Source organism: Oryzias melastigma, linkage group LG19 (assembly GCF_002922805.2).
Source record: "Oryzias melastigma strain HK-1 linkage group LG19, ASM292280v2, whole genome shotgun sequence".
NCBI lineage: Eukaryota > Metazoa > Chordata > Actinopteri > Beloniformes > Adrianichthyidae > Oryzias > Oryzias melastigma.
The window spans coordinates 17,045,126-17,072,674 of record NC_050530.1 but is presented as its reverse complement, the minus strand read 5'-3'; the positions used below and the strand labels follow the sequence as shown (position 1 = coordinate 17,072,674).

The 27,549-nt window shown below is 39.6% G+C and overlaps 1 protein-coding gene and 1 long non-coding RNA gene across 2 annotated transcripts; one reads left to right on the top strand and one right to left on the bottom strand.

Moving 5' to 3' along the window:
- Window positions 1–1,038: 1,038 nt before the first annotated feature.
- Window positions 1,039–26,211, bottom strand: plcd3b (phospholipase C, delta 3b). The gene is made up of 16 exons (XM_024263377.2): window positions 25,727–26,211; window positions 22,317–22,372; window positions 22,120–22,231; window positions 13,981–14,209; window positions 12,908–13,037; window positions 12,611–12,836; window positions 12,287–12,488; window positions 10,380–10,524; window positions 9,396–9,548; window positions 8,793–8,930; window positions 8,567–8,720; window positions 8,369–8,485; window positions 6,479–6,657; window positions 6,183–6,318; window positions 5,927–6,076; window positions 1,039–5,848 (listed from the first exon to the last, which is right to left on the bottom strand). Exons 1-16 carry the CDS (start codon window positions 25,797–25,799, stop codon window positions 5,688–5,690), a joined length of 2,361 nt encoding a protein of 786 aa, XP_024119145.1. The 5' UTR covers window positions 25,800–26,211; the 3' UTR covers window positions 1,039–5,687.
- On the top strand, window positions 25,837–27,549 carry LOC118600172. The gene is made up of 2 exons (XR_004949745.1): window positions 25,837–25,967; window positions 26,299–27,549. It is a non-coding gene; the product is annotated as an uncharacterized LOC118600172 (long non-coding RNA).

The following is a 27,549-nucleotide window of genomic DNA, read 5'->3' as shown; positions in this document are numbered from 1 at the left end:
AACTGGAATGAAAATTTGCACCTCCAAGCAGAGGCAGTGCTTCTCAACCTGAAAAATCAAATTTTCCCCTCTTGATAGGCAAGGCGCTCCAGCTCCAAGGGTAGAAGGGTATCTTGGGGTCACTAGTAAGAGAAGGCTTGAGAAGGATTGAGAAGGATTGATCTATGAAGATGTTGTGGTGAAGAAGTAGATGAGCTGAAAGGCAAATCTCTTGATTTACTGGTCAGTCTGATCCTTCCTTCACCTATGGTTTTGACCATTGGGTCGTGACTGAAAGGATACGATCCTGGATACGAGTGGCTGAAATGAGTTTTCTCCACAGAGTGGCTGGACACTCCCTTATAGGACGAGGAACTTATGTGAAGCCATTGCTCCTACTCATTAAGTCGGCCAATTCATTTGGATCTGGCATGTCTTTAAATTTTGCCTGGATGCCTTCCTTGGAATTTATCCAGGCCATGTTCCAAAGTGAAGAAACCTGGGACCTGCTTGAGGGATTATGTAATAAGAAATAGTAATATGAAATTTAAAGACCCACTCCGATCAAGTCACCGTTCTCAGTGGTCTATTAATTATGATTAGGGCGTTTTTAGCCAAAAACCTTGAGTTTTTTTTTCTAGGATGTTTCTGCAGAGTGACAGTAGTTTATTAGAAATGTTTTTGTGGGCAGAACTGGAACAAAAATGTGGCTATCCAATTGTTTAGTTTTGACCCAAATACCAGCTCGGACAAGGAAAACAAAGACAAACATGGATCTAGTCGCCTACAAGTGGATGTATAAGAATAGAATACAGAAGGGAGCTGTTTTTTTTCTATGTCACAAATAGGATCTTTTTCAAATGTCATTTCTTCATCTGGTCCTAATTCACAATGATTTGAATAAAAAATAATCAGCAAAGAATTTTAAATGTAATTGTTTTTCCAAATGTCTTCCATCAGAAGAATACCATAGGAACATGTTCAAAACACAAGAGTGGGTCTTTAGGTGCTTAGATGTGTAGAAAATATCTGGTTGTGATTCAAGATATTAAACTTTCAAACGTATTCTACTTTTATTTTGAAGCACAATTGCAATCTTTACATCTCGATTTCAAAAAGCAGCACAGATTCTTCTTTGAAAGTGAGGAAACATTAGAGACATCTTCCATTATGAACATGTTGAGTTATTCGTTACATGACAATGAACTTTGACGAAAAGTTTTTAAATTGAGATAAATTCATTTCAGTCACGGTAATAATCCTACCCAAATACTGATACTATAAGAAGAAGTCAGGAGCCTCTGCTGAACCACTTTTTAAACTGCACAGCTGTAATAAACACGACGTAATATATTTGTTAGACTTTATTTCTCTCATCTGGGACAAATGTAGAACTTTAATACAACAGTACGTACATACACCACCTGGTTTAGGAGCTTACAAAACACAACTAATTAAAAACCGCTCTATCTTCATTTGCTAGTACAGAAATATTCAAAACAGTTGCATTACATAAAAAAGAGTCACAAACAGCTGTGGATTAGGAGGTAGAAAAGTCATGATCTCAAGAGTTGTTGGTTTGATTCTTATCCTTTACAGCCTATGTGTTCTATTATAACACCCTTGGCTCTTTGCTGCTACCAAAGCATTCGTCTGTGTTTGTGAGATGTTCTGAGAGTTTTCACTAAAGGGTTTTATGATAAAAAACAACTTCTAAAAACAAGAAACCCCAAACTTCAATGCTGGATCTGTCTTTAGATCATGACTACAAATTTGCATGTTTGACCACAAACCAAAACATCAATGGCACTTTGCATGGTAACACTTCCCCCTTCAGCAGTGTATCTGTTGGTCTTAAGGGGCATTTACTGGTCTAACCCAGAGCTGGTTTCCTATGATGGTCCTCTTGGTTTGGCAGGCGGGAACGCTCACCTGACTTGGTTCCTCTCGAGAATACTTGTCTATGTTTGCTTTAGTATGAATGTACACAGACTTTCCATAGACAAGAAAGAGGAGGAGAACAAAAATTCCTTGTTTTAGGAGAAGAAAACAGTTAATCTGAAGAAATATCATGCACATGGAGTATAGCCAAGGAGAAGACAAGTCCCAGACAAATGGGACTAAACTACAACTCTCCCTTGGTGTTGTAAACTGCTACCAACAACATTCCCTCACTGTAGAGAAAAAAAAGTTAAAAAGAAATGAGAAAGTTCTTCCTTTGTAACTTTTTTTGTTATTAAAATCATTTTGAAATCTAATCTTCTTTTAACAACATTGTGCAATAGTTAGCACATTCCCCAACACAAGAGAAGGTCTTTGTATGATAGCAAGCTCTTTAATTTGCATGTTCTCCTGTGCATGCATGGGTTTTCTCAGGCCATGCGTAGTTTTCGGAGGGGACTCCAGCTTCCTACCACAGTCAAAAAACATGCTTCATGGGGTTAATTAATGACTCAATTGTTCCTTAGGTTTGAACTGTTCAAGGTGAACCCCAACTTATCCCTTCAGTAGCTGGTGTCCAGTATCCCTGTGACTCCAAATGGAATAAAGTGGGTTCAGAAAATAGATTGATGTTTTTTTATTTTAGAACTATTGTGGGGTGAAAGAAGGAATTTCCAAAAACTTGATTTATGAGAGTTGAAATTCTTCATCAAAAATTACTATAAAGTTTCTCTCAGTAGTATTAGAGACCAAAAAATTGTCATTAAATGGAAATCTGTTGTTACCAAGGGAGTCCATGAAGTGATAAGAACAGTTCATGAAAAGAAAATTATAAGATATTATAGTCTGTTAATTACTATGGTTTCCCCAAAGTCTTGTAAACTGTGAGATAATTGCTGGTTAAATAGATAGGCAAATACCATCAACAAAGCAATGTAAATGTATGATGTGTTGCCTAATAATGTTAACATATAGAAAAATGTAAATACCTAATACAACTGGCTAAAACACAGAGCCCTGTGATACACCATAACTGACTATCCTGTCTGAGGAAGCCTCATCATTTACATGAATAAATTGGAATCTATCAAATAATTATGACATCAAGCTGCTTACAGCAGTTCCTGTATTAGCAATGACACGTTCCAACAAAAAATGTTCCGATCTACTTTGTTAAAAGTAGCACTGAGGTCTCAAAGAGCAAAACCAAAGCCACGTCCATTGCCTAAGGCCACATCACCCAAGTCTAACTTTTGCTTTGACGCTTGAAGTGTTTAAGAAGAAGAAGAAGAAAACACTTAAAGTGTTTGATTAACACTTGGGTGTAGATTCACAAGGAAACTTCCATCTTATATGTGGATATAAAGAGGACATTTACAAAATCTTAAATGTCCTGGATAGAAATATACTATATCGTTTTCTTACACCCAAGGATGTGACAAAAATGAGTAGCCTTGGCACAGATAGGTCGATAAAGTTGAAGATGTGTTTCTTGGACTCAACACTGCCCTTCCTGATCTAACTGCTCACAGATTGTTTGCCAACATTTCCCTGAAATATTTCACTCCTTCATTTGTTGCTAAATAAATACTTTTAATAAATAACAGTGTCTGAAGCTTCAACATCAACTATCTGAGAGGCTTCAAGTCCAGGGTAGAGGGGAGTTTTGCCAGGAACGTGTCCCAGACTCTGCAACACCCAGACTTAAAAAACAGCAGTAACTCAGTCTTCTGATAGTAGAGACAATAAAAGGCTAAATGAGCCATTTACATGAAATTTGTATGAAATGTGAACGTTTTTTCTGTTTAATGCCTTAGTCACAAGAGCAACCCTATCATAAAGAGAGTGCAGGTGTGTCTTGCAGCTCACTTTAGGTTGGCCAAAACAACCAAGACACTTAACGTACATCATAAAAACGGCATGCACTTTTGTTGTGCGTTCAACAAGTGTGATGGCAAAGCGGTGCAAATCTTGCTATACACTTTTTCTTTAAAAGATCTATTCTGAATTATTCATGAATTATTCATGAAAGACTTGGTTTCATCTTATTCTGGCCAGGTACAAATCACAATTGTTAATTTTTCCTTCGTAATCATATTTTAAGGGTTGGTACTTCTGTCTTGAAAAGGATGCCACCCATACGTCAAAACCAAATCCATGATTGGTCAATGTTCAACTGGTTTAACCTAATGCATGTTCAATGGCCTCGCATTTTGTATGTAGAGCCTAAAAATTCCAAACATGGAACCCTGAAACATTCATATATCCCTCTACATTGGCTATTCATTGTAAGTAGTCACTTGATCACACGTTTCTGAGCCCAGTATGTGTGCTACGGATGGAGTAAAACATGAAATATTTGTAAGGATAATATAAGTTACACTGTCATATGGTGGTGTTACACCACACTCTAGTCATTAGTAAGGTGCGCGCACTGCCACGTTTCTGCAAGGACAGGGTGTCCAGGTGATACGCAAGTGCCTGTAGGATACTCATACTGATTGTCTAATTCCCTAATATCTAACAGCCAGGCTACAAGCATGGAGTGAGCAATTGGACCACACTTATTACTTTAACAGCACTTAATGGGCCATTTGTGCAGTGTCCAGGATTTGTGGGAATTGAAGAAAAAAAAAAGTTCATAAGATGTTCCTGCGTCTTACCTTCTTACCTACTTCACCTTACGTGCTGTTTAAGTGTTCGCCATGAAATGTCGCGAACATTTGTGTAAACATTTTCGTTCTAAGGACTCAGGAGAATCTGGCCACAGAGAAGAAATATGGCGTACAAAAATGAATGACCAGAACCCCCTGCTGGAGCCGGCCGGAAAATAAACATAATTGCGCCCGAAATAATTGGCCAAAAGTCTTCGTCCAGAACCCCGTTTTAACCTTTTTATCTTTTTTCCATATTCTTCTCTCTTTTTTCTACTTTTTTGCCGTTTTTTCTCTGGGACACTTTCTGTCACTGTGAAAAAACGGTATTTCGCCAAATTTACGCTGGAGGTAAACGGGTGTATTTATACAAATTTGAACACTTGTTAATATTGACTTGAAAGAAATAAAATGATTAATGTTCTTTGCCCCATTTGAAGCTCATCTAGCATACTAAACTGTTAGACATTTACAGTTTATTTGCATTTAAAAGCTTAAAAGCTGATAGTTCTGAAAAGTTTTTAAAATATCGTTTTTGAAAGAGTTTCCTAAAGTTGCAATTGATTCCGCCATCTTTCGTGTGACCAGAGACCCTTCACTTATTGAGCAGTCCATGATCTTAAAATTCGTGCATGTCTTGTACAGATTTGCCCATTCTTCACATGCAGGCAGCCCATATCCACCCATTAGGGCAGTTGTGACTAAGGCATAAGGTAAATAAGAGCCTTTTCTGATAGAAATAGAGGGATGAAGTCTGATGACATGCAGAATTGTCATGCGTAAGATTATGCCCAAGAGCAGATCTAAACACTCTCTCTTCTTTCTTTTTTGCCAAAGCAAACAGAGAGCCTTCAAGTTTTCACCATAACAATGACTAGTTTTTTCACTCAAGTGACCGGATATGTCCAGCAGCAACACAGCTTTAGATTTTTGAGTAGTGCTTCCTTTCTTTTGATAAATCTAAGCATAACTAAGATAACATTAGAGCTACTCCCCGAAATAAAAGTAGATTAGGGGTTTTGGGGTAGTAGTAGGACTTCTGTGAGCACCACAAACTAGATATTGCATCCACTTGGGTTGGTCCTGTCAGCTGCTGTGGGTGCAGAGGGGGAGTTAGGGTCTCTTGGTTTGACACTTGGCTGGTGACCTCCTTGGAGAAGGTGCCATGGATTTGGATGGACCACTGTAACAGGGGCTTAACTTCACGTGGATGAAGAGTGCGGAGGGCGAAAGGCAGGAACCATCCATCTTAAACAAGGGGACATGTCGGTAACCTGTAAGAACAAATGGTCAGTCTACCACAACTTCTATAAAGCCACAACCCCAACAGGCGACATTCATGTGCCTCGCACCTGATCGCATACTGGTGAAAGGTAAGGTGTACTGTCCAAGGAAGTCATTGCTTGATGTAAAGTCATGATCCTCCACCATGAACCGGACCAGAGCCAAGTCGGGGACATGGACGGTGAAGTTGAAGGTGCAATTCCACCGCGGGTTAAAGCCTGGGACACATAACAGATTGGATCATGGGAGGTCTGTAGACTGGAATATCTGAGGATAAGTCAATCCTCATGTATGGCCCATTGCTGTTGACGGTCAACCTCTTACCATTGTTCTCAATATAATGAGTGTTCTTCTTATTGTTGTCAATAGGAACTCCATGTATCTCCACCCATACTCGAGGGTCCACGATAGAGCTGGGCTTGTCGCATTCTGGTTTTGGCAGCTGCTGAGCTGAAATGATCTGATTTAGCAGCACAAGAATAATGTTAGAAGTTTGTCTTCAACCGGTCATGTGAACGTTCAAGTGAGTCCAACAAGCTACTACCATGACCAGAAAACTATTACACAAACCACAGTCCTGATGTATTTATACAAAACAGAAAGAACCATGGCCTTCTTACCCGAATGTTGAGGAGGACAGGTCTGTGTCCAGGGCCTCCTCCAGTGTTCTCTGGGTTGAAGGTGGTGTCAGGATGGCACATGAAGAGAGGCTTCAGAACATATCCACACAGACCGTTCTGCAGGAACCGGCCTTGGTTCAGGTCCATCTGCTCACCAGGAGTCTGGAAGTTTAAAGCCACTGAAGAAGACACAACATAGCAGTTTCAGTTAACAAGCGGCTCTTCAGTTCACTGAAAGGGGGTCAATCAGCTGAGCTGCATGGGTTTGACTCTGCAGGTTCTACCTTATCATTCCCACACTGACATTTTCTGAAAGCAACATGAATCTATACTACTACATCATCACCTGCTTTGAGATGATTTGAGCAATATCTTCAAATAAAAGTTCTACTACTGGTTGGGGTGGGGGGGTGTATTCATGTTTTTTAAGGCAGGGTCAAACAAATAAGTCCAACATAAATTATGCATAAACCTTTTGGTGGTTAAATTGATATATCAATCAAAAGTTTGAGGTAATAGGAACAATTTAGAAGACTAAACATACAGAAACATTAACACACGAAACAAATATTGCATTTCTAGTTTTTTTTTTTTTTTGTTGAAATGTTGAACAAAACTTTCATGTTGAAATGAAATTGAAAAGGTTCTAATTCATGTGGCATAAAAAAAAGCAGCAACTAACTCATAAAAGCCTTACCAAACAGTACATTTCACTAACATAGGTGCATTAAAGGTTGACATTTAAAAATATATTGCGATCCACATATTCAAAAAATGAACCTACCAAGCTAAATATGCTTGGAAATTCACACCTTCAGTTAACTATGTGGTGCTCCTTAGGTTTTTGTAGACCAGGCATGGCCCACTTCCAGCACAACACAAAGACTAAAGCACTTTACACCGTTTACGCAATTTGCGCAGCCAGTTTCAACGATAATTCAATGTACAGATGCAATCAGAAGTTCTAAGGTGCAATTTGAGCACCAGCCGGGGCAGTCTAGCGGCAGTGCTTTACAGGAAGAAAAATCCTCTAATTTTATTCTTATTTTCATTTTTTCCTTTCTTTAACTAATGCTGGACAGCAACTCATCAAAGTGGATCACAGAGAGACAGAAGTACCGCTGAAAGCAGCCATCATTGAGATGCAGCTCTTGCAGTAGCACTAGGAGAATCTCTGAATGATCTCATGAACCCAAACATAGAGACATGTTTAGTGATGGTTTTATAGAGCTCTTTAAAACAAATAAATCTGATCTCTCCACATCATCCATGTCTTCCATGCATTGTAAATATATAGTCAATGCTTCCAGTAGCTCCCACAACATTTGGCACAACGTGCGGCAGGTTTATGAACGCATGTTTGGACAAGCGTCCAGCAGCAAATTTACTGTATGTCAAAACAGAGGTGCAAAAATGTCACGCAGATCGTATTCATTGTGAACGCAGCACTACTCACGTAGCTAACCATCATTGTCTATGAGCTGGCAAAAGCCACATCATGTGAATCTGCTACTACTCCTTGACTCCCTGCCTCCCATCTCTAACACTGACTCCTGCTGATCATTTCCTGTTACTAACAGTTCATCCATTATCAGCACCAGGGAAGCAGCACGCCTGTAGTCATACGACGGATGATCACATTTATCTGACTCTGCTTTAAAAACTAGGGTGAGATGAACTTTTTAGCAGACTTATGTAGTAAATTCCACCACAAATAAGAACAGTTCTGGGATGAGTTTTCTTATGATCAGGAACTGAAGGAGTTATGTTGAATGAGGATTCTTAGATTCTATGACTCAGAGTTTTCTTGTTTTCTGTAAATCACTTTGGACAAAAGCATTTACTAAATGACTAAAAATCGTGTCATGTTCAAAAGCGTTTAAAACTAACCGATCTGACAGCCTGCGTTCCACATCTGCTGAGGGTTATAGTTGGAGGACCGGAGGCGCTGGCCAGACGGGTAAATCCTGCTGAGCTGGTGACTGTTGTGGCGCACAAAGAGGACCCCTGGAAAGGTCAGATGAGGAACAGTTAGTCTGGCCATTGGTGCATTCAAAGATCCCAAACTTGAGCGCACAAGTGTCCTACCAGAATCCCTAACGAGCTTGAGAGCTTTTGTCTCAGAGAAGGACGACATGTTGAAGGGTGAGCTTTTGGCAGCTTGTTCGAAACCCTGAAAGGGAACGCTGCGGGTGTAAACCACCAGCTCGGACAGCTCTGGACTCAGCTTTGACACTCCGGCCTAGAAAAACGCGTGAATAATCATTATTGAAGAAGAGCCCACCCCCGGGCAAATAACTCCTGCAGAACCGACCTTCTTGCCATTTTTCTTCTTGGATCCTCCTTCTGCAACGTTGGGCTCGTCATCTGATGAGTTATGGTCTGAAGAACTGGAGGAACACTCCTCGGACTCCTCCTTCTTCCCCTTCACCAGGATCTTACCCTTCAGATCCTAAACAGCAAGAAAACATGAAAAAACACATGTATCAATGTGGAAACTGCAGCAGTAGATACGCTTTGGTCTTGTTCGGGGTCACAAAGTTGCTGGAGCCTATCCTAGCACACCTTGGACCATCCGCCAATACATTAAAAAAAACTCTTACTATATTTGCACATCAAATTAATATACTTTCGAGTTTAATAGTGTTTTAAAATGTTCTTTCTTTCTAATTTTACAATCTGGATTTTCATTCACTTGAATCTGATTCTGATTTGATTTATGGTTCCTACCTTGTCTGCCCATGAGTCAAAGCAAGACACTGATCACCACATTGTTCCTGGTGGTCAGTCCAGCTTCCAACATGACAATTTTGTTACCATCAGTGTGTAGATGTGTGTGTGAATTGGTGCTCTGTGTTCTTGCTGATGTTGTGAATGAGGGAATACCCCCACCCCTATCTCTGTTAGCATCACGCACCTCTGGGGAAGGAAGGTATTTGGATTCCTCTGAGCATAGGGGCCGCAGCAACAATTTGTCCCCCAGGATGGAACGCAGGTGTTGGGCCATGACGGCTTGTTGCTCCAGGGAGCAGTGGTTCTCCAGAGAGAGGATCAGAGGGTAGGGGGACGCCTGCAGGAAGAGGGGTGCTCTGCATCAGCAGATGATTTTAAGTAGGAGCGTTTCCCGCCTTAAGGTGCTTTCACACAGAATGCATTTCATGCGACAAATTCACTGCTTGTCACCTGTCAAAAAATTTGTTCCTGAGCTTGACACCGCAGCCACGTGTGGGAGGAGCTACCAGGTAATGCATTTAGGATAATGCTATAAGGAACGGTGTTTGTGGATATCTCAGAATGTATGACGACACAGATGATGTTGAGAAATAAGGTTTATTTAGTGTAAAAAGTTCTACAAAAGCATCTGTAATCATGTCTCCATAATTGGGATTATATGATTATTATTAAAAGATTTTCCTGGTACAAGGGGCTGTGTCTGTATGACAACCGCTTCCACTGTGTTTCTGTGTCTCTGTGGCTGAGCTTGAAGGTTCAGCGTCTAGTATTAACCTGAGGGGGAAAAATAAAATTAAGAGACATTTTTACTTTGACTTTACCCGAGCCGGCAGCCTCCGCACCCCGCAGCGGCTCTCTGTCTGCCGGGATCTAGAGCGAGTGAGCTCCACGAAAACCTCACATGCCCAAAGCTGAGTTGCTGATTAGCAGATGTGACACAGCGAACTGTCAAAGTTCAGATATTTAAATTTTGACTGCGCCGCCCGTTTCACACCGCACCGCTCAAATCGAGCTGCTGACAGACCTTCGTGCCACGCCTGTCGCTCAAATCGCGTTGCAGGACTTTAGATTACCTTATGTCACAACTATTCCATTAATTTAACATTGAAACTGGCTGCCACCACCGTGCAAATCCCTTGTAAATGACCCTTTACAGATGTGGACTCACCTTGAAGGCATACTCATTGATGGTCTTGATGACTTCCACAAATGGCACTTTGGAGGTTAAGGTGTGTCCGTGGTAGATGACAGGCTCCCCTGCATCTCCATTCCAGCAGTCTAGCTCTACACAGCGACAACCATGGCTCAGAGCTCTGAGGGTCAAAGAGCCGAATCAGCATTCAGAGGAGATGCAGTACACAAGCACAAATACAAGTCATTACAGACCCAATTCAAGGAAAATTGTGTTTTTTTATGTGTTCTTTTGGCATTTATCTGATGATGGAGGAATACTATTAAGAAAATTAAATATAAATTTCCGAGTGTTTCTTTATTTAAATTGATGTGGATCCGATAAAAAATGCAGTTTGAAAAAGATTGCTGTTGTGACGTAAAAAAATTCAATTGGTGGGCCAGAATTTGCCTGCTCAGCTCCATCCTGAGCTTGGGAGTGTGAGGGGCTGTAAGTTAGTGGAAAAGCATGTAAACAGACAGGGGGTGGGAAGTGGGAGCAGCGTTACTCCACGCCAACAGGTCCGCTGACAATTCAGAGTTTAATTTTTAAAGAGCTACTGAACGCTCTACAAAAGATGATTGGAGTGAGTCTTTTAAGCTATAGTACCAGTTTTGAGAAATTTTTAGTTTATAAAAATACTTTAATGCCATGAAATGTTGTCAAAACATGATAGAAAGCTTTACAATAGTGCTGCCATAAATGATTATTTTAATAGTCAACTAATCCCCAATTATTTTTTCAGATTAGTCGACTAATCGGGTCATGCTCAACCTGGATGTAAACACAGATCTTAACCATCATTAGCTTTAAACTAACTAAAAACTAGATATAAATCATTACCTGCGATAATGCTAGTATAAATGCTGTAAGAGGAATTTGGCCGCTGAAGATGCTGTAATTGATAGCTAAAAATGCTGAAGCTGATAGCAAGCTAAAATATTAGCTAAATGCCAAATTAGCCTAAAAAAAACAAAAAAAGCCCATATTTGCCAAAAAAGCTAGCATGCATCTGAAATATGAACTAAACTCCAAAATAGCCGTAACTACATAAATAGCCTAAATTAGCTAAAATAGCTGGCATGTAGCTGAAATATTAGCTAAACTCCAAATTAGCCTAAAAAATGAAAAAATGCTAAATTAGCCAAAACAGCTAGCATGCAGCTGAAATAGTAGTTTAACTCCAAATTATCCTAAAAAACTGAAAAAAATGATAAATTAGCCAAAACAGCTAGCATGTAGCTGACATATTAGGTAAACTCCAGAATACCCTAAAAAACAAATAAAAAAGCCAAAATTAGCCAAAATAACTAGCAGGTAGCTGAACCATTAGCTAAATTCTAAAATAGCCTAAAAAATGCTACATTAGCCAAAACAGCTAGCATGTATCTGAAATATTAGCTAAACTCCAAAATACCCTAAAAAACAAACAAAAAAAAACATAAATTAGCCAAAACAGTTTGCATGTAGCTGAAATATTAGCTAAACTCAATAAATAGACTAAAGAATTTCAATAAATGCCAAAATAATCCAAAAAGCTGGCAGAATGCCATTTAAAACTTTCTATTTTTCTACACTCTGACTCCATATAATACAAAGTAACAACTAATCGACAATTAAATTAGTCGCCAAGTATTTTAATAGTCGATTAGTCGACTAACCGTTGCAGCCCCACATCACAATGACGTGACTTGACAGCTCTTCTGCTGCTTCTACTGATAATTGTTATATTTTCACATACATCAATACTTTCATTATTCAAAATAAGATAATTTTTGTCACCCCCTTATTTATCTTTATTTTCACGGATACAAATTCATCCATTGATCTGGTGGTTTTCCTTCAAGTGCAAGAAGTCTTTAAGCATATAGTAAGATTGTGTTAACAGACCAGTGAAGGATTACCGGATGTAAGGGTCTGTGCCGCTTTCCCCCATCCACTGGTCCTTGGTGAGGTAGGTGTTGTGGGATGAAGAGATGAAGTAGTGAGCCAGTGGCCGGGTCATGTCCTGGTACACCCGGGCGTGATCTGGATCAAACACACAGTTCTGCTTGGACAGCATGTATCTGGTGAAGCCGTTGGGGGTCATTAGCTGGTTCTTCTTGGCTGTAAGAAAAAACAAAGAAAATCTAAATCAATCATTTTTTCATTCTTTATTTTATATGGAACTTATCATACTTAATGTGACACAAAGAGCTGTCAGAACTACAGTTGACCCAAAACATTACCCCACTCGTTGAGCTCGTAGGTGAGGATGAGGCTCTGGGCGTGAGTCACAGAGAAGTCCTCCCCCTGCTCCTTCAGGAAGTCCCTGAGGTCCACAGTGGAGAGCACACAGCCGTTGGCCGAATGCTGAAGGAAAATGGAGTCCAGTTCAGGCCTTCGTAGCAGCTCCTTGCAGAAGACTTCGATCTCGTCGTGGTCCAAGCGGCCGTCGGCAGACCGATCACATTTCTGACGGAGCAAAAGCTTGTCAGGGTGAAGTGTCCTTCACAGGAGAGCAGCTTCACAGAACGCTGACGTACCTGGAAGAGGTTGCGGGCGTACTGATCGCTCAGGTCCACGTTGATCATGCACAGCAACCTCTGCACCTCCTCATAGCTCATCTTGTCGTCATGGTTCTCGTCAGCCTGGCTCAGGAAAGCATGAATCCAAGTAGAAGGTCAAGGAAGGCAGAGATAGTTACCGTCTACTCATCAGGAAGGAACATGGGTCCTCTAAAGCAAGGGTCACCAACATATTTGAAATGGAGAGCTACTTCATGGGAATTGAGTCATACGAAGGGCCACAGTTTGAAATAACACATTTTCTCAGTTTGCCTTTAGTTAGCGCGCCGTTCACCTGCCTCGGCCCGGATCTTGCCATAGCCTGTTGGAACCTCCTCTAGCCCTGAAGCCGCTCATCGGGACCTGACGGCGTGTTCATCGGATTCAGGACAATATTGACAATCTGAGGCAGTGCAGGAAGATTCTTGATTAGCCTGTCACCGCTGTTTCAAGGAGAACAGCTTCATCCACGCAGCCCAGCGTTCACCAGAACCCAGCGCTGCATCTACCAGACTTGCCCCAGCGTTCACCAGAGTAACATACAGCAGACCTTGACTTACTGCACCACAGCCCAAAAGATTGCCTCCCCAAACTGCAGTGGAGAAGCGAACCACACCATCAAAACGCTTCAAGAAAGAATTACAAAACAGGCCACCGAACACGCCAAAAGAGATGCACTCCTTACCAGCGCCAATGATGTCACATCAAAACAATCAAGGATCATCACGGAGCTCACCACCACACATGACTCTCCCCTGGGACCCTGCAGAGTGTGTATGACCATCCTCCTGCTCCACACCTCGGAACCATTTGTGTAATTATAGACGCAGACCTTAGCTTTGAAGCACATACAAACCAGGTGACTAAGACAGCTTTCTATCACCTCCATATTTCACGAGTCAGACCCTTTCTCTCCAGAGCCAGTGCTGAAATTTTAATTCATGCTTTTATAGTATCTAGAATAGACTACGGTAATGCAGGCACCTGGTTAGTGACCCCTGCTCTAAAAGTTTGATTAAACCACAGAAAAAGGGCCAGCATGAAAAGGATATTGGTCTAGTTTCTCCTTGTTGGTCATGTTGTCCACCCGGTCCTGCAGGGTCTGGATGCCGCGGGCCCACTGCTGAGCCTCCTCCTCGCTCTGGCAGAGGAGGTCTAGAGTCTTGCGTGGCCCCTTGAAGACCACGGTCAAACACCGGTTGGTGAGCTCGGAGCCCGTCTTGTTGCGTAGCGCCTCCAACTGGCAGCCTTGGCGAACGCACTCCACCTCCATGACAGAGACTGAGAAGCAGAGAAGGATCAGAACTTCCGTCAGTGAGGTTTCCTTTTTTGAAGCTCCTGCATTAATCAGTAAACAGGACTTGCACACTAATCAGGAACTACTGCAATCTGGTTTTAAAAAAACGGACTTCCCTTTAGTGGAAACAGCTATAAAGATTGTTATTGAAATTAAGAACAACAGTGGTTTTCATGTGGAAGGGGAAGATTTTGATGTTCAGGTTTTTATAGAGAAGTAAAAGTAAAGTAGGCAAAGGGGTTATCAGAGGGAACAGACAACAAGTGCAGAAGTACCATATTTTCTGCACTATAGGGCACACCGTCAATGAATGGTCCATCTGACTTATGAAATACATAAGGCGCACTGTACTATAAGACGCATTAGGCAAGACAAAAGAGTCAGATACGTTTGTCAGACTTTCTTTCTGTAAATGTGTTCATAGTAATTCAATAACTTGTTTGTAACACACATTAGCATGTTCACAAAACCTGTAACTCCAAACCGTGTTTGAGACACATAAAAAAAACCTGGTTGATACAGCTTTAAAAAATGTTACTTGACAACGCTAACTTTCAACTATGTTTGTAACATACCGCTACACATTAGCATATTCACAATACATGTACGCTAACCCCAAACCTTGTTTTCAACAAGTAAAAAAAACAAACTGATAGCGCTAAAACAAACAGTATTAATGTGGCAACAATGCTAACTTCCAACCTTACTAGTAACACGTAGAACAATGACATCGGTACGCATTAGCATATTCACAATACGTGTATGCTAACTCTCAACCCTGTTTGTAACATGTGAAAAAAACAGACTGATAATGATAAAAACAAACGTTACTGAGCCAATGACGCTAACTTCCATCCTTGCTAATAACACGTAAAAATGTCTGAGACCACCAAAAATTAGCGTATTCACAATATGTGTATGCTAACTCCTAACCTTGTTTGCAACGTGAAAAAAACAGACTGATAACGCAAACACAAACATTTCTGTGCCAACAACGCTAACGTCCAACCTTGCTGGTAACATGTAAAACAGTCTGACACATTGCACATTAGCATGTTCACAATACATGTAACTCACAACTTTGACACAACATGTAAAAAAAAAACAGATTGGTACCGCCAAACAAACGTTACTATGTATAAGCTAACTCTCAACCTTGTTAGTGACACGTGGCAAAACCCAATCTGACAGAGCTACACATTAACATATTCACAATACAAGTATGCTAACTCCCAACCTTGGTTGCAACACATGAAAAAACAGACTGATAACGCAAAAAAACCCCAAAAAACCTTATTACAGTGCCAATTATGCTAACGTCCAACCTTGCTAATATCACGTAAAACAGATACTGCTATATATTAGTGTACTCATAATATGTGTACGCTAAATCCCAAAACAGACTGATAACACTAAAACAAACGTTACTGTGCCAAAGATGCTAACATCCAACCTTGCTAATAACACACAAGACATTCTGACATCACTACATATTAGCGTGTTCACAATTTATGTAACTCACAACTTTGCTCGCAACATGTAATAAAATGATTGGTACAGTACTTCCATACAAACGGTACCATGACTAAGCTAACACCCAACCTTGTTAGTGACTCTTAAAATAATAATGCAGGCTGACACTGGTACACGTTAGCTGCGTTAGCATATTCACAATAACACCAAACCAGTTTGTGAGTCCTGAAAAAACAGATATTTTGATAGAACGTTGTGTACTTCTCAAAATTGCTTCAACATCAGTAAATACATAAATAAAACCATATATAAAGCGCTCCGATTATTAAGGTGCACTTTTGTTTTTTAAAAAACAATTAAGGCTTTAAAGTCCGCCTTGTAGAGTGGAAAATATGGTAAAAGTTTTCATAATCAATCCACCCTGAAGTGTTTTTCTTTTCATTTCATCTTCCTACTCTCCTTTGTTACCTTGTGTTCTTCTAAGGAAATGAACTATTATTATTAAATGATTTGGGTCCTGTTGTTTTTGATTTGCTATGAATGATTGCAATGAATTACAGGCACAATGACTAATATAGAAGACCTGCAGTCCTGAAGATGGTTTGATATCTATTACACAAGAGCTCAGACTCTAACCACTGCAGCATACTTTCTGCAGCTGGTAAATCTTTATTTGCACTGATGATTGACAATAATGGCTTCACAGGAGGATGAAAGATGGAGTTCAGGCATGGGTCAGCTGCTCCAGACCACAGCAGGGCAGAGATGGAGGAGAGGACTGTGTACAAATGAAATATTAAAAGTATGACGTTAGGTTTTCCAGTTCCACATCCGTTTTTTAGTCATCCAGAAGCTCAAAGAATGTAAGGCTGGGTATGTGTGATGTCTTAATAAAGTTTCACGATCGTTCCGATGTGTTTTTTTAAAAAAAAAAGTATTTTTATGTCACCAGGCAGACTTCCTCTTTCACCATGAAGACATTTTTGCATTATTTTTGCATTGGGTCTTATGTAAATTTGAACCTGCTTTTCAGACGTACAAATAATTGACCGTTGAATTCCTGCTCCGTGTTTTATAAATCCCCCTGCACAGAGTTTCCGTTTGATCTATTTGCATTCATTCCTGCTCCTAGTTTTTTGGGGCCTTTTGTCAATATGTTGTTGTTCTGTTTCAAGTAAAATGCGCAAATTTAGAAAAATACGTTTATGTTATGGAGCGTGCGTTTTTTTGAAAAAAAACAAGCTGTGCAAGAAAAGACGTAAAAAAACGTCTGTTATATTCCTGTCATTCCCTTCCTTTGCTGAAAGATCTCTGTAAACACTCTCTCCCTCTAGCTTACAGCCCCTCACAACCCCCAACATAATATTGGTGCAACAAAAATGGTGGGCAATATCTGAGCTATCCAGCTGATCCAGATTCCAGGTAAGACAAGGAAAACAAGGACAAACATGGATCTATCTGTCTGCAAGTGGATGCATCAGAATGGGAGTTTGTCGACTGTAGCACATACGAAATACCTACAAGTTTTGTTTTCACAGAGCAGTTTTTCTTTCGTCTGCTCCTGATTCACAATGATTTGAACAAGGAAATGCTATTTTAATCTTAACTTTATCAATATATGTCTTCCATCATCAGAAAAATGCTACAGGAACGTGTTAAAAACACCAAAAACAATATTTATTGGAGTGAGTCTTTAAGCTTTTCAGACATCTACAAATGACACAAGGCAATCTTAAGCTATTCTAGTCAGTACCGTTGATGTGTTTTGTAATGTCTATCATTTTTACATTATTAGGTATTCTTTGTTAACTTTTCTTTTTATGGACTTTTGATTTTATTTCAAACCCAATATCAACCGAAATTCTTGGATTTGTGTATCCAGGCTGAGAAGAAATGCCTTAATCTTCCTGAAGGAGGAGTAATAAATTAACATAGTTAATGTGAGTCCTCTGATAGTTTGAGTGCTTATTTTGAAAACAGACCTTATGTTTGTATTTTTGATTCAAATGTGGAACTGAAACAGATTTTCCTTGTTTGTGACTTGCAGATTAAATATCTACATTCTCCCCGTGCATGCGTGGGTTTTCACCGGGGACTCCGGCTTCCTCCCACCGTCCAAAAACATGCTTCATAGGTTAATTGGTGACTCTAAATTGTCCCTAGGTGTGATTGTGAGAGTGAATGGATGTGTGATTGAGGCCCTGTGACGGACTGGAGACCTGTCCAGGGTGAACCCCGCCTTTGCCCTTCAGTAGCCGGGATAGGCTCCGGCACCCCGCGACCCCGAAAGGGAAGAAGCGGACAAGAAAATGGATGGATGGATGGATGGATGGATGTTTATGTGTAAAATGTTTACATTGTGCTGCTTTTGTTTTGTGAGCTTTCCATAGATTCAGCTGACCGCTGTGTTGTTGGCTTCATCATTCCTGTCAATCAGCCAACCATTGCAGCTAGTTAGAACTCAGAAGCCTCTAGCTAATTAACTAATCAGGAGAACTTGTCCTTTTTGTCGAAACTATAACTACCGTATTTTCCGGACTATAAGTCGCGGTTTTTTTCATAGATTGAATGTCCCTGCGACTTATACTCCAGTGCGACTTATATACGAATTTTTAATGAGATGAGATATGGACCGTAAGTCTAGAGTGCCCTCTTATGGTGATCTATGCAATTACTTTATTTACTTTAGTTATTCAGACGTGACACAGAGGACGAAGAATTTAAGGGATTTAGTGATATGGAGTAAGATTGCGTGCAATTAATTACAGTAAAGATACAAAGTTGATGAGTTCTTGAGGCTATAGTTAAATAAAACTGTTATGTTATATAAATGCTACACCTTTTTGTTTTTTTCATGATGCTAATATGTGAATATGTGTTGACACATATTCAGCCTGTTTTCTATTCACTTATGAATGTTATAACTTACCTTCCAGGATGATGTAATATGTTTTTTTTCAACCAGTTTGTAAAATAAATTACTTGAAAAAAATGCGACTTATACTCCGGTGCGACTTATGTATGGTTTTTTCTTTTTCATTATGCATTTTTTGGCCCCTGCGACTTATACTCCGGTGCGACTTATAGTCCGAAAAATACGGTAACTTCCTTTTTGATGCTATGCATGTCAACTAAATTTCTTGGTTTTATGAGGTTTTTGTTTTCCTCTGATAATCTTCTCTCTTGCCCCATTTGAGCAGTCAGCAGTCACAAATCTCAGACTGAGACTTGAAAAAAGTTAATACCGTAACTGGGTCATGTTTTTTTTCAAGTCCTTTATCAAAGTCAAAGCTGCAATTGTTACCCATGCTTTTGTGTGGTCCAGGCTTGTATCCTTCGTTGCTTAAAGCTTCATCTGAGTCTGCAGCTACATTTGAAGAAGTTCCTTGATCATCGTCTCATTGAATTAGATTTTTATAAAAACTCTTGTTTTTACTTTAAGGTCACTCACAGGTACTACACCCTCTCACCTTTCTAGTTAACTTTTAAAATATTCCTTCCTAAAGTCCTTATGTTCTTAGAAACTGTGTGTACTTCTGCTTCCAAGAACTAAATGCAAATTCTGGGAAACCGTACGTTGCCTGTGCTGGCTCCTAAATTTTGAAATAAACTGCAACAGGCTATTAAAGAGACTTTAATCTGCTCCTCCGCTACTGTGCCAAACTATCTGATCTTTTGGTTTTGTTAAAGTTTTTTAATTTAATTATTTTACTCCTTTCTATGTTTTTATTTTTGTTTTGTTGTAGTGGTTTGACTTTGTGTGCAGCACTTTGAGCCTCCCTGAATGCTGGTGAAAAGTGCTCCAGAAATGAATAAATTAAATGAAATTAATAATTCTACTATTATTTACCAAAACCAGTTTTAGGTTTGCAGTACCTGGGTCACATGTACTCAGGTGATCTGAATGAGACTGATCCATAGACTGTATATGAGTGTGACATCACCCATAGAGTACGGTTTACTTCTGGTTTTAACAAGTGAATTCAGTGGCAATTTTTTTTGTAAAACGTGTTGGAGCCAGATGTTGTCAGTAAGCAGAAGTTGGTCTGAATCCAAGGCTATGTCTGAATTCACACCCTAATGGCTAAAAACTAAAAACTACTAAAAGCCTTGGTTCCACTGAGCAGTGTGGAACAGGAGGAGTAGTATGTGACGGTCCAGTTAACTCTGGTGAGTGTTTCCCCTCAGTCAAGCCTCACTTCCACTGAGCGGTTTGTTTTCACTGAGCATGCATGGTGTAAACCGTTAGTGTGGCATTGCGTCATTGTAGTGCGATGACTAGATAAACAACAACAATGGAGGTCATCCAGCAGCTCCTCTTTTTCTTGCTTTACTTTTTATACTTCATGTATAACAGGAATTTAATGTTTGAAAGAACAATGTGGGCGGCTAAGAAGAATACCGCCATAAAGAGGAAAACGGAAACGCTAGCTTAGCGCTATACTGGTGCTTTCTAATGTCACAACTTCCTGTGAATTAACAGGTGGCTAGAGCGGCTCCGCCCCAAACGTGTCGTTCTATTTTTCTATGGACCTACAACAAATGGGGGCCTCAAGAGGTTCGGGTCAGAAGTGTTTAATGTTCATTTAACGATGAAAACGCTCAAAATACCGAACCATACCGTACCGGACTGCTCAGTGGAAACGGCTTTAGGATTTTAAAAGCGCACAACTTTTTTTTTCATTTACCTAAACGACAGATAAGGCACCAAAAATTTCTCGAAGCGAAAATCGAATAAATTGAAACATTATACACCATCTATTTGTGACTCCACTGTGTTCTGATGATGAAATAGTTTGTTAAAAAATTACATTTAAATATGTTTTTGATGTAAACATTTTTCAAATGCAATGCATTGTGGGCTATATTTGCTACTGTAGTGAGCATCGATGGACTCTACTTTTCTGGGAGATTTCTACTGGACTCAATTTTGGAATAGTAGATTTAGACAGCACTAGAAAATGGCGAACGGACTATATAGTGAGTAGGGAAGGAATTCGGACATAACCTTAATCTACATCCCTAACACTTGAAGTGGGCTCAGGAGAATCTGACGGGTCCGTTTATAACTGGAATACTTTATCAGGAACTATCAGGGAAAAAAAGAGGATTAACAAGACAATGTTAAAACATGTATCACTGCAAAAATGGGAAGACCAGGGGGAGGAGTTACTCATTCCAGTTCTCATGTACAGTCAATCAGCAGATCACAGCTGGAGGAACAAGAACTCTGAAGATCCGGTTAAGCGGATCTGCTTATATGCTTATGCTTTGAGAGAATTTAAGAAAAAGTGAAGTGGGCGGAGCCTCAAGAACATTTTTGAAAATAACTTTGGCAAAACTAATACTTTATGAATGACTACTTTTGTGCGAAAGCACAAAAATACCTCAGAGTGGAGCGAGGCCAGAACCTGAGATTAGAAGCTCCCCCCCCACAGACTGAAGTGGTGAACCACAGAGTTTGGGCCCCTCTGTAATCTTTGCGCCTGCTGTCAGGAGAATTACTGCTTCCTTCAGCGGCGAGGTTCCCATCCGCTGATGTTTCCAGTAAAGGAGGACACTAATCAGCAGGGGCCTTTTTGGTAATGAGGGACGCTCAGAGGTGGGGCACTAACAGCCCACTCTTAGTGGTCAGGGAGGGGCCCCATATGGAGACGGCTGGCTTCTGTCAGGTGTTAAGATTCTAAAAATATGTGGATTTCTGTACAAAACATGGTGTTCATCTAAATTTAAAAGCATAAGAAGAGAATGTCTGTCAGATGACAGTAGAAATGAACACACACACATAAGGGCTGTGTCTGTGAGGAGTAGTGGTGGAGCAGAAGACTTTGGAAGGGTTGCAAAAAAAACATCAGAGTGAAAACACATTAAAAATGAATATAAATTAAAAAAAATGTAATTCTGTATTTTTGCAAAACTTAAAGAACCTTGTATTGGTTATTTCTTAATCTTTGTCAATAATGATACTACTCAAAAATGAGGGGGGCAAAGCGTTTTGCTTGAGGGGGCAGATGCCCCCCTTGGCCCCCTGTAGCTCCGCCCCTGGTGAGGAATATTTTTAGATCATAAAATGTCTCTAATCCTGCAGTGCACTTTCTTGAACCTTCAGGATCCTGTAATCCAGCATGTTCAGTCATCCGGCTCTGAAAATAGGAGACCTGTAATTTAGGCACAGATAGTAAGGGAGGGGCGCCCCACCCTGCATGACTCTGTGACTCCTGCTCACTCAGGAGTCACATCACAGTCATATCGCTATCCTCGATAAATCAGACGTGCTTGTTTCTGACCTTTTACTGGTTCTTGTTTGTATCTGAGTTCATCAAAGTCCTCCACACCTCCCCTTAAATTTGTCAACTGGCTCCATTCTTTTGTTTTTACTGTCAGGTAATACATGCATATGAGGCAGAAACAAAAGCCTTACAGGATTTTTGCTCTTTGGATGATCTGGATGATTTGGGCGGCTGGATACAGACGGTGACGCCGTCCTCCAGCAGCCTCAGAGTCCTGGGCTTCTGCCGACGATTGCAGTAGACCTTCACGGGACAGCAGGGGAGAGGTGGATTATATCTCCATCCATCAAGACCGTGTTAGGCTTCAATAGAGCTTCACTGTCCGTACCTTCGTCATGGTGGAGCCCTGGAGCATCGTCTTCACATCCTCATCCTCCTGAATCCCTGCACAAGAAGACATGCACTTTAGGGCCGCCACAATTCAATTAGTCGACCATTAAAAGAGTTGACGACTAATTTAATAGTCGATTAGTCATTATTATATGGAGTTATATGGAGTGTAGTAAAATTAAAAGTTATATTGGTTTTATGCTAGCTTTTGGAGCTATTTTAGCATTTATAAAGGATTTTTTAGGCTATTTTGGAGTTCAGCTAATATTTCAGCTACATGCTAGCTATTTTGGCTAATTTAGGATTCTTTGGTTTTTAGGCTATTTTGGAGTTTAACTGATATTTCAACTACATGCTAGCTATTTTGGCTAATTCTGGCTTTTTTCAGTTTGTAAGGCTAATTTTTCATCTAATGAAATACATTTTTCAGCTATCAACTTCAACGGTTTTAGCTATCAGCACTAGCATCTTCAGCAGCCAAATTCCGCTTACAGCATTCACACTAGCATTATCACAGGTAATGCTATTTATCTAGTTTTTAGTTAGTTTATAGCTAATGATGGTTAAGATGTGTGTTTTACATCCAGTTTGCACATGACCTGATTAGTCTACTAATCGGAGAAAAACAATCGGTGATTAGTTGATTATTAAAATAATTGTTTGTGGCAGCGCTAATGCACTTACACTGAAAAGGTCAACAGAAGCAGAACAGGATCATATGAGGCTGTTATGGAGGTCCTGATGCGGCTGCAATTATTTCACCGTTTGAAGGTCAACCAGCCTTCATAACACCTGAATTCCTGCATCCAGATTTTATGTTCACACCAGCTTCTGCAAACCAGCAACCACTTTCAATTATTAGTCTCTGTAAATGCACATAAATGTGCTTTTTGGGCTTCAGCGTTCAAAATTCTTGTGTTCATGGATAGCTATGCACATTTTTATAACCATTTTTGGGCTCTATGAATAAAACACGCGCCCATTGACCATCCGGCTGGAATTTTATGGCATCATATATTGGAATGGAGCTGTGAAAGAAAAAGCCTGGAGCAAAACTTGTGAGATTTACACCACTTTGACATTTCACACCAAGTCTCTTCAATTTGTAGGTGGTGGGGATGTGCCAGTAAACAGCAGAGAAGGAAAAATGTTAGAACGCCCCACCCTGCTTGTTCAGTGTGAACACCAACCATGGTGCATTCAAGAACCCACTTTTTCATGCTCAGTATGAACGTAGCATTAGAGGGGCCTTGAATTATGTGGAATCAGATGTTTCAACAACATAATTCTGATTCTTGATTTATCAAAGGTCTTCGTCTGAGCAGCACTACAGACGTACTTATAAAATCTGACAAGAGTTTCCTTCATGGAGTGACAGGTTTAGGCTAACTGTATTTATTGACACATGACCTTTAACCCTTTAGCACCCATTGATGAAAAGATGCAAACCACTTCAAAACGTACCTTAATTTTACATTTACCGCATTTTCTGGACTATAAACCGCCACTTTTTTCCTAGGTTTTAAACCATGCGACTTCTACGCTACTTCCTCCACTAGGGGCGCTCTGACCGCAATTAGAATAAAATAGATGAAAAATCAATGCAAAGAAGAATAGCCTACTCTACTTTATCTTTAGCAGAGAGAACACGCAGGACAAATTACTAACTGGTAATTATTTTCGGATCATCACCCTTTCATCATGGAAACCACACGAAGAAGTTCGTATGATGCAAGTTTTAAGTTGAAGGCTATCCAGGAAGGAAACCGCGAGCTTGGCGTCAATGAATCTATGGTGAAACGTTGGAGACGGTAGGTACATACATGTACATTTACAGTACAAAGTCGTTCTGTACATGCAGTAAATATCTACATTTTCAACTTGGATATCTGCAGCTTAAAGCCCAGTGCGGCTTGTATATATTTTTAAAATAGAATGGATATGTCTAATATACAGGTGTGTTCTAGAATCCAGAAAAAAAACATACTTGAAAGCAAAAAAACAATTGATTTTTTTTTTTTTTTTTTGAAACAGGAAATAAATTCAGGCATCAAAGGGTTAACACTTTATGGGCATGATTTGGATAAGATCCCTAAAAATGGAGGGAAAATTACAAATAGCTGTATTAAATATGGATTTAGGGAGCACAATGACTTAGCAATGGAGAATAAAAATGTTAAAAATAGAAGACAAAATTTATCTTAAAGTAGTTAAGACTTATTGACGGAAGAGAGAATAAAATATTTATGTCATGCCTTTAAAAATAAATGAATAAAAAGAGTGCGGTTGGAAAAAAAACACAAAATCACATCAGAATTCTGTTATCTGAAATTGGTTTAATATATTTTTCAAAATAAATGTCGAAAATTCTGACATAATTAATGTGAGTTTCAGCAAAAACAGAAATAATGCATCAAGGAAAATAGGCAGACACAGCTGCCTGCTTGAGTCTCCCTGTACCTTGAAAACACAGGGTTGTGTCAGGACGGATATCTGGCTTAAAACTCTGCCAAACCATCTGTGCAAGCTGATTCGCTGTGGCCACCCTGATGGGATAAGCCGAAAGGTGAACAACAACTGGAATCAATGAACATAAAGTCAAATGGTCTAATGGATTCCAATAGTTTGATTTTTGAAAAAATCAAAATGTATAATTATATATTTTTTTTTCATTAATTTGTCCACATTTCCGTTTCCCCTGAGACATTCACCTTATTGTTGTATTATGTTGTTGGTCAATAAAGTTTTAAAAAAACTTGAATCAATTAAAATTTTACAAAATATATTCACGTATTTCTGTGTTTGTGGGACAAAGACTGTTTTTTGTTGAAAATGAGACATTGCATGTTAAATTTTCCCTACATAATTTTGTAAAATTAAAGATCATTCTTAGAATTTGAAATAGAACCATGCTGAGAAAATACAAAATTTGCTTCTAAATCTATTGAATTTGAATTTTTTATTTATTTTGGTGTACCAACCAGATACTGCTCTCTCCTATAATTAAATGACTGAGTAATCTAATGGGTCTGAATCAAATGTAATGATTGGAAAAGTGCAGGCTGCAGTCTGTTCTGCAGAAGATGGACTCTATTTTTCAAGATGTATATTCAGATATGAAGTAATTCAGATGAGCAGCTTTCATTTTGTTATTATTGGAGCATTATTTGGGATTTTTGACAGCCAGGTTAGTCAATGATCCTTCAGGAAATCCATAATGGACTTTAAATCTAAGAGAAAATAGAAAAAAACACATAAACATCTGTTACCTGCACTTCTGATATCCATAAACAAAAGCATGGCTGGAGAACATGCGCACTGCAGCCTCGGACACGGAGCTGCTTCAGCTCTCGGGCAAACATAACGGTCACTTGAGGTTGCGCACGCGCGGCATCCACGAGCGCTTACCGAGATTCCTCAGAGGGTCGATGGCTTTCGTCTCGGACGTCCCGACGGCGTCTTTCCTCCTGGCTCCCAGCATGGCGCGTGATCGGTGGAGTCGCGGGAGCGCAGACGAGGAGACCGCTCCGTGCGTGAAGCTTTATCCTGCGGGAGGCTCCAGGAGCGCGGCCGCCCATTCCCGACCCCGATGACGTCACAGAGAAGGGATGATCTGAAAAAAAAAAAAGAAAAAAACTCAGCTGTGCTGGTGCGTCACCGAACAGCAGTTCCGGGGTTCTTTCAAAACAAAACTTATTTTTATTCTGCGCGCAAACTACTCAAAATTATGCATAACAAATGTATTTTTTGCACATTTAATCTAAATATTAATAATAACATTTTTTCTGTTTGAACTTTGTTTGCCTGCATGGAAATGTTCCAAATCAGTTCTCCATCCTTCATCCAGAAAGACTTTCAATCTCCTCAAAGCTCAGATTAGACATTAAAATGGTGATTCAAGGTTGAATATTTTTCTTTTCTGCAAAACAGACATTTTATTCTGATAGTAACTACCGATAATGCATGTCTAACGTGTGCAGCTTTACATCAGCTGAAGCAAAAGTGGATTATGGAGCACACAGAGCCATCACCCATCTGCTAATCTGAGCCCCAAAGGAAAGGGAGTTCAGCTGATCCTCTGAGATCTGCCAATGACCTGGAAGGAGCCTTTCTGTCTCCTGATTTTAGATTCTTTCCGGACTGACAGTCTGCACTGTGCAGGACATACAGGATGGACGAGAAGAGCCCCAAAAGTCAAAGTCACGTGCAGCTTTCTCCTGTATTAATCCAATGATGCAAGAAGTAAGAAAGCATTGGTCAAGATTGGCTTGTTTTTATTCTTATCCAGATTCGAAAACATTTTTAATCTTTTTTTTTAGACATTTGATTTTTTGTTTTCCTGAAGTTGTCCAATCCAGTGGGCCACAAGAAAAAAATGAAGGAATTATATGACTCATACTAAAAAAAAAGATTTTAAGTAAATTTACTTGTAGTTACACCAACTGACCACTGAATTGAACTCAATGGACTGTGGCAGCAGAGAGCACTCAAGTGACTGAAATAAGTGACTGGCATTTCAGTTATGTAAATGGAAATTATGCATTTCAGTTATGCAATTATGCAATGTGGTTCCACCACAGAAACCAATGCACTAAAGAAAGTAGTACATTTTAGTAGCTTTCTACTATTTATCTAATTGTTTATTTGTAACCCCATTAGCTTCCGCAAAGTGGTCAGTAGTCTTTCTGGGGTCCATAAGCTTAAAATGCACAAATTTTACAAGTTGCAAAAAACTTTAAAGGATTTCAAAAAATGTAAAAAACAATTAATCATATTTACATTAAAAGCCAAAATGTTCATATGAATCGTAGAGAAGAGTGATATACAGAGTCCAGAAGTTTCAGCACTTATTTTGGTTTGTTCATATTAATAAGATCTCCATAGTCTAAAATTGATTTTTAAAAAAAAGTGGCCTCAGCTAAGTTTTTCCTTGTATTAAAATATATACATAACCTGTTTCTAAAATAAAAACCAATTTTCAATCTTAATTTCTTTACCAATTGCTCAATATGTTCCTTAATTTTAAGATTGTTATCGATTAAGATGCCAAGGTCTTTAAAAGATTTAACGGTCTCTATTTATGTCCCCTGAAGAATGACAACTGTGTGATCAACATGTGCAGTTCTTTGTTTTTGAAAAGAGCATTAATTTGCTCTTGTTTGCATTTAGAGAAAGCTCAATCTTTAGAAGTCTGTCCTGAATAACATTAAAATCATTTTGTAATGCAGACA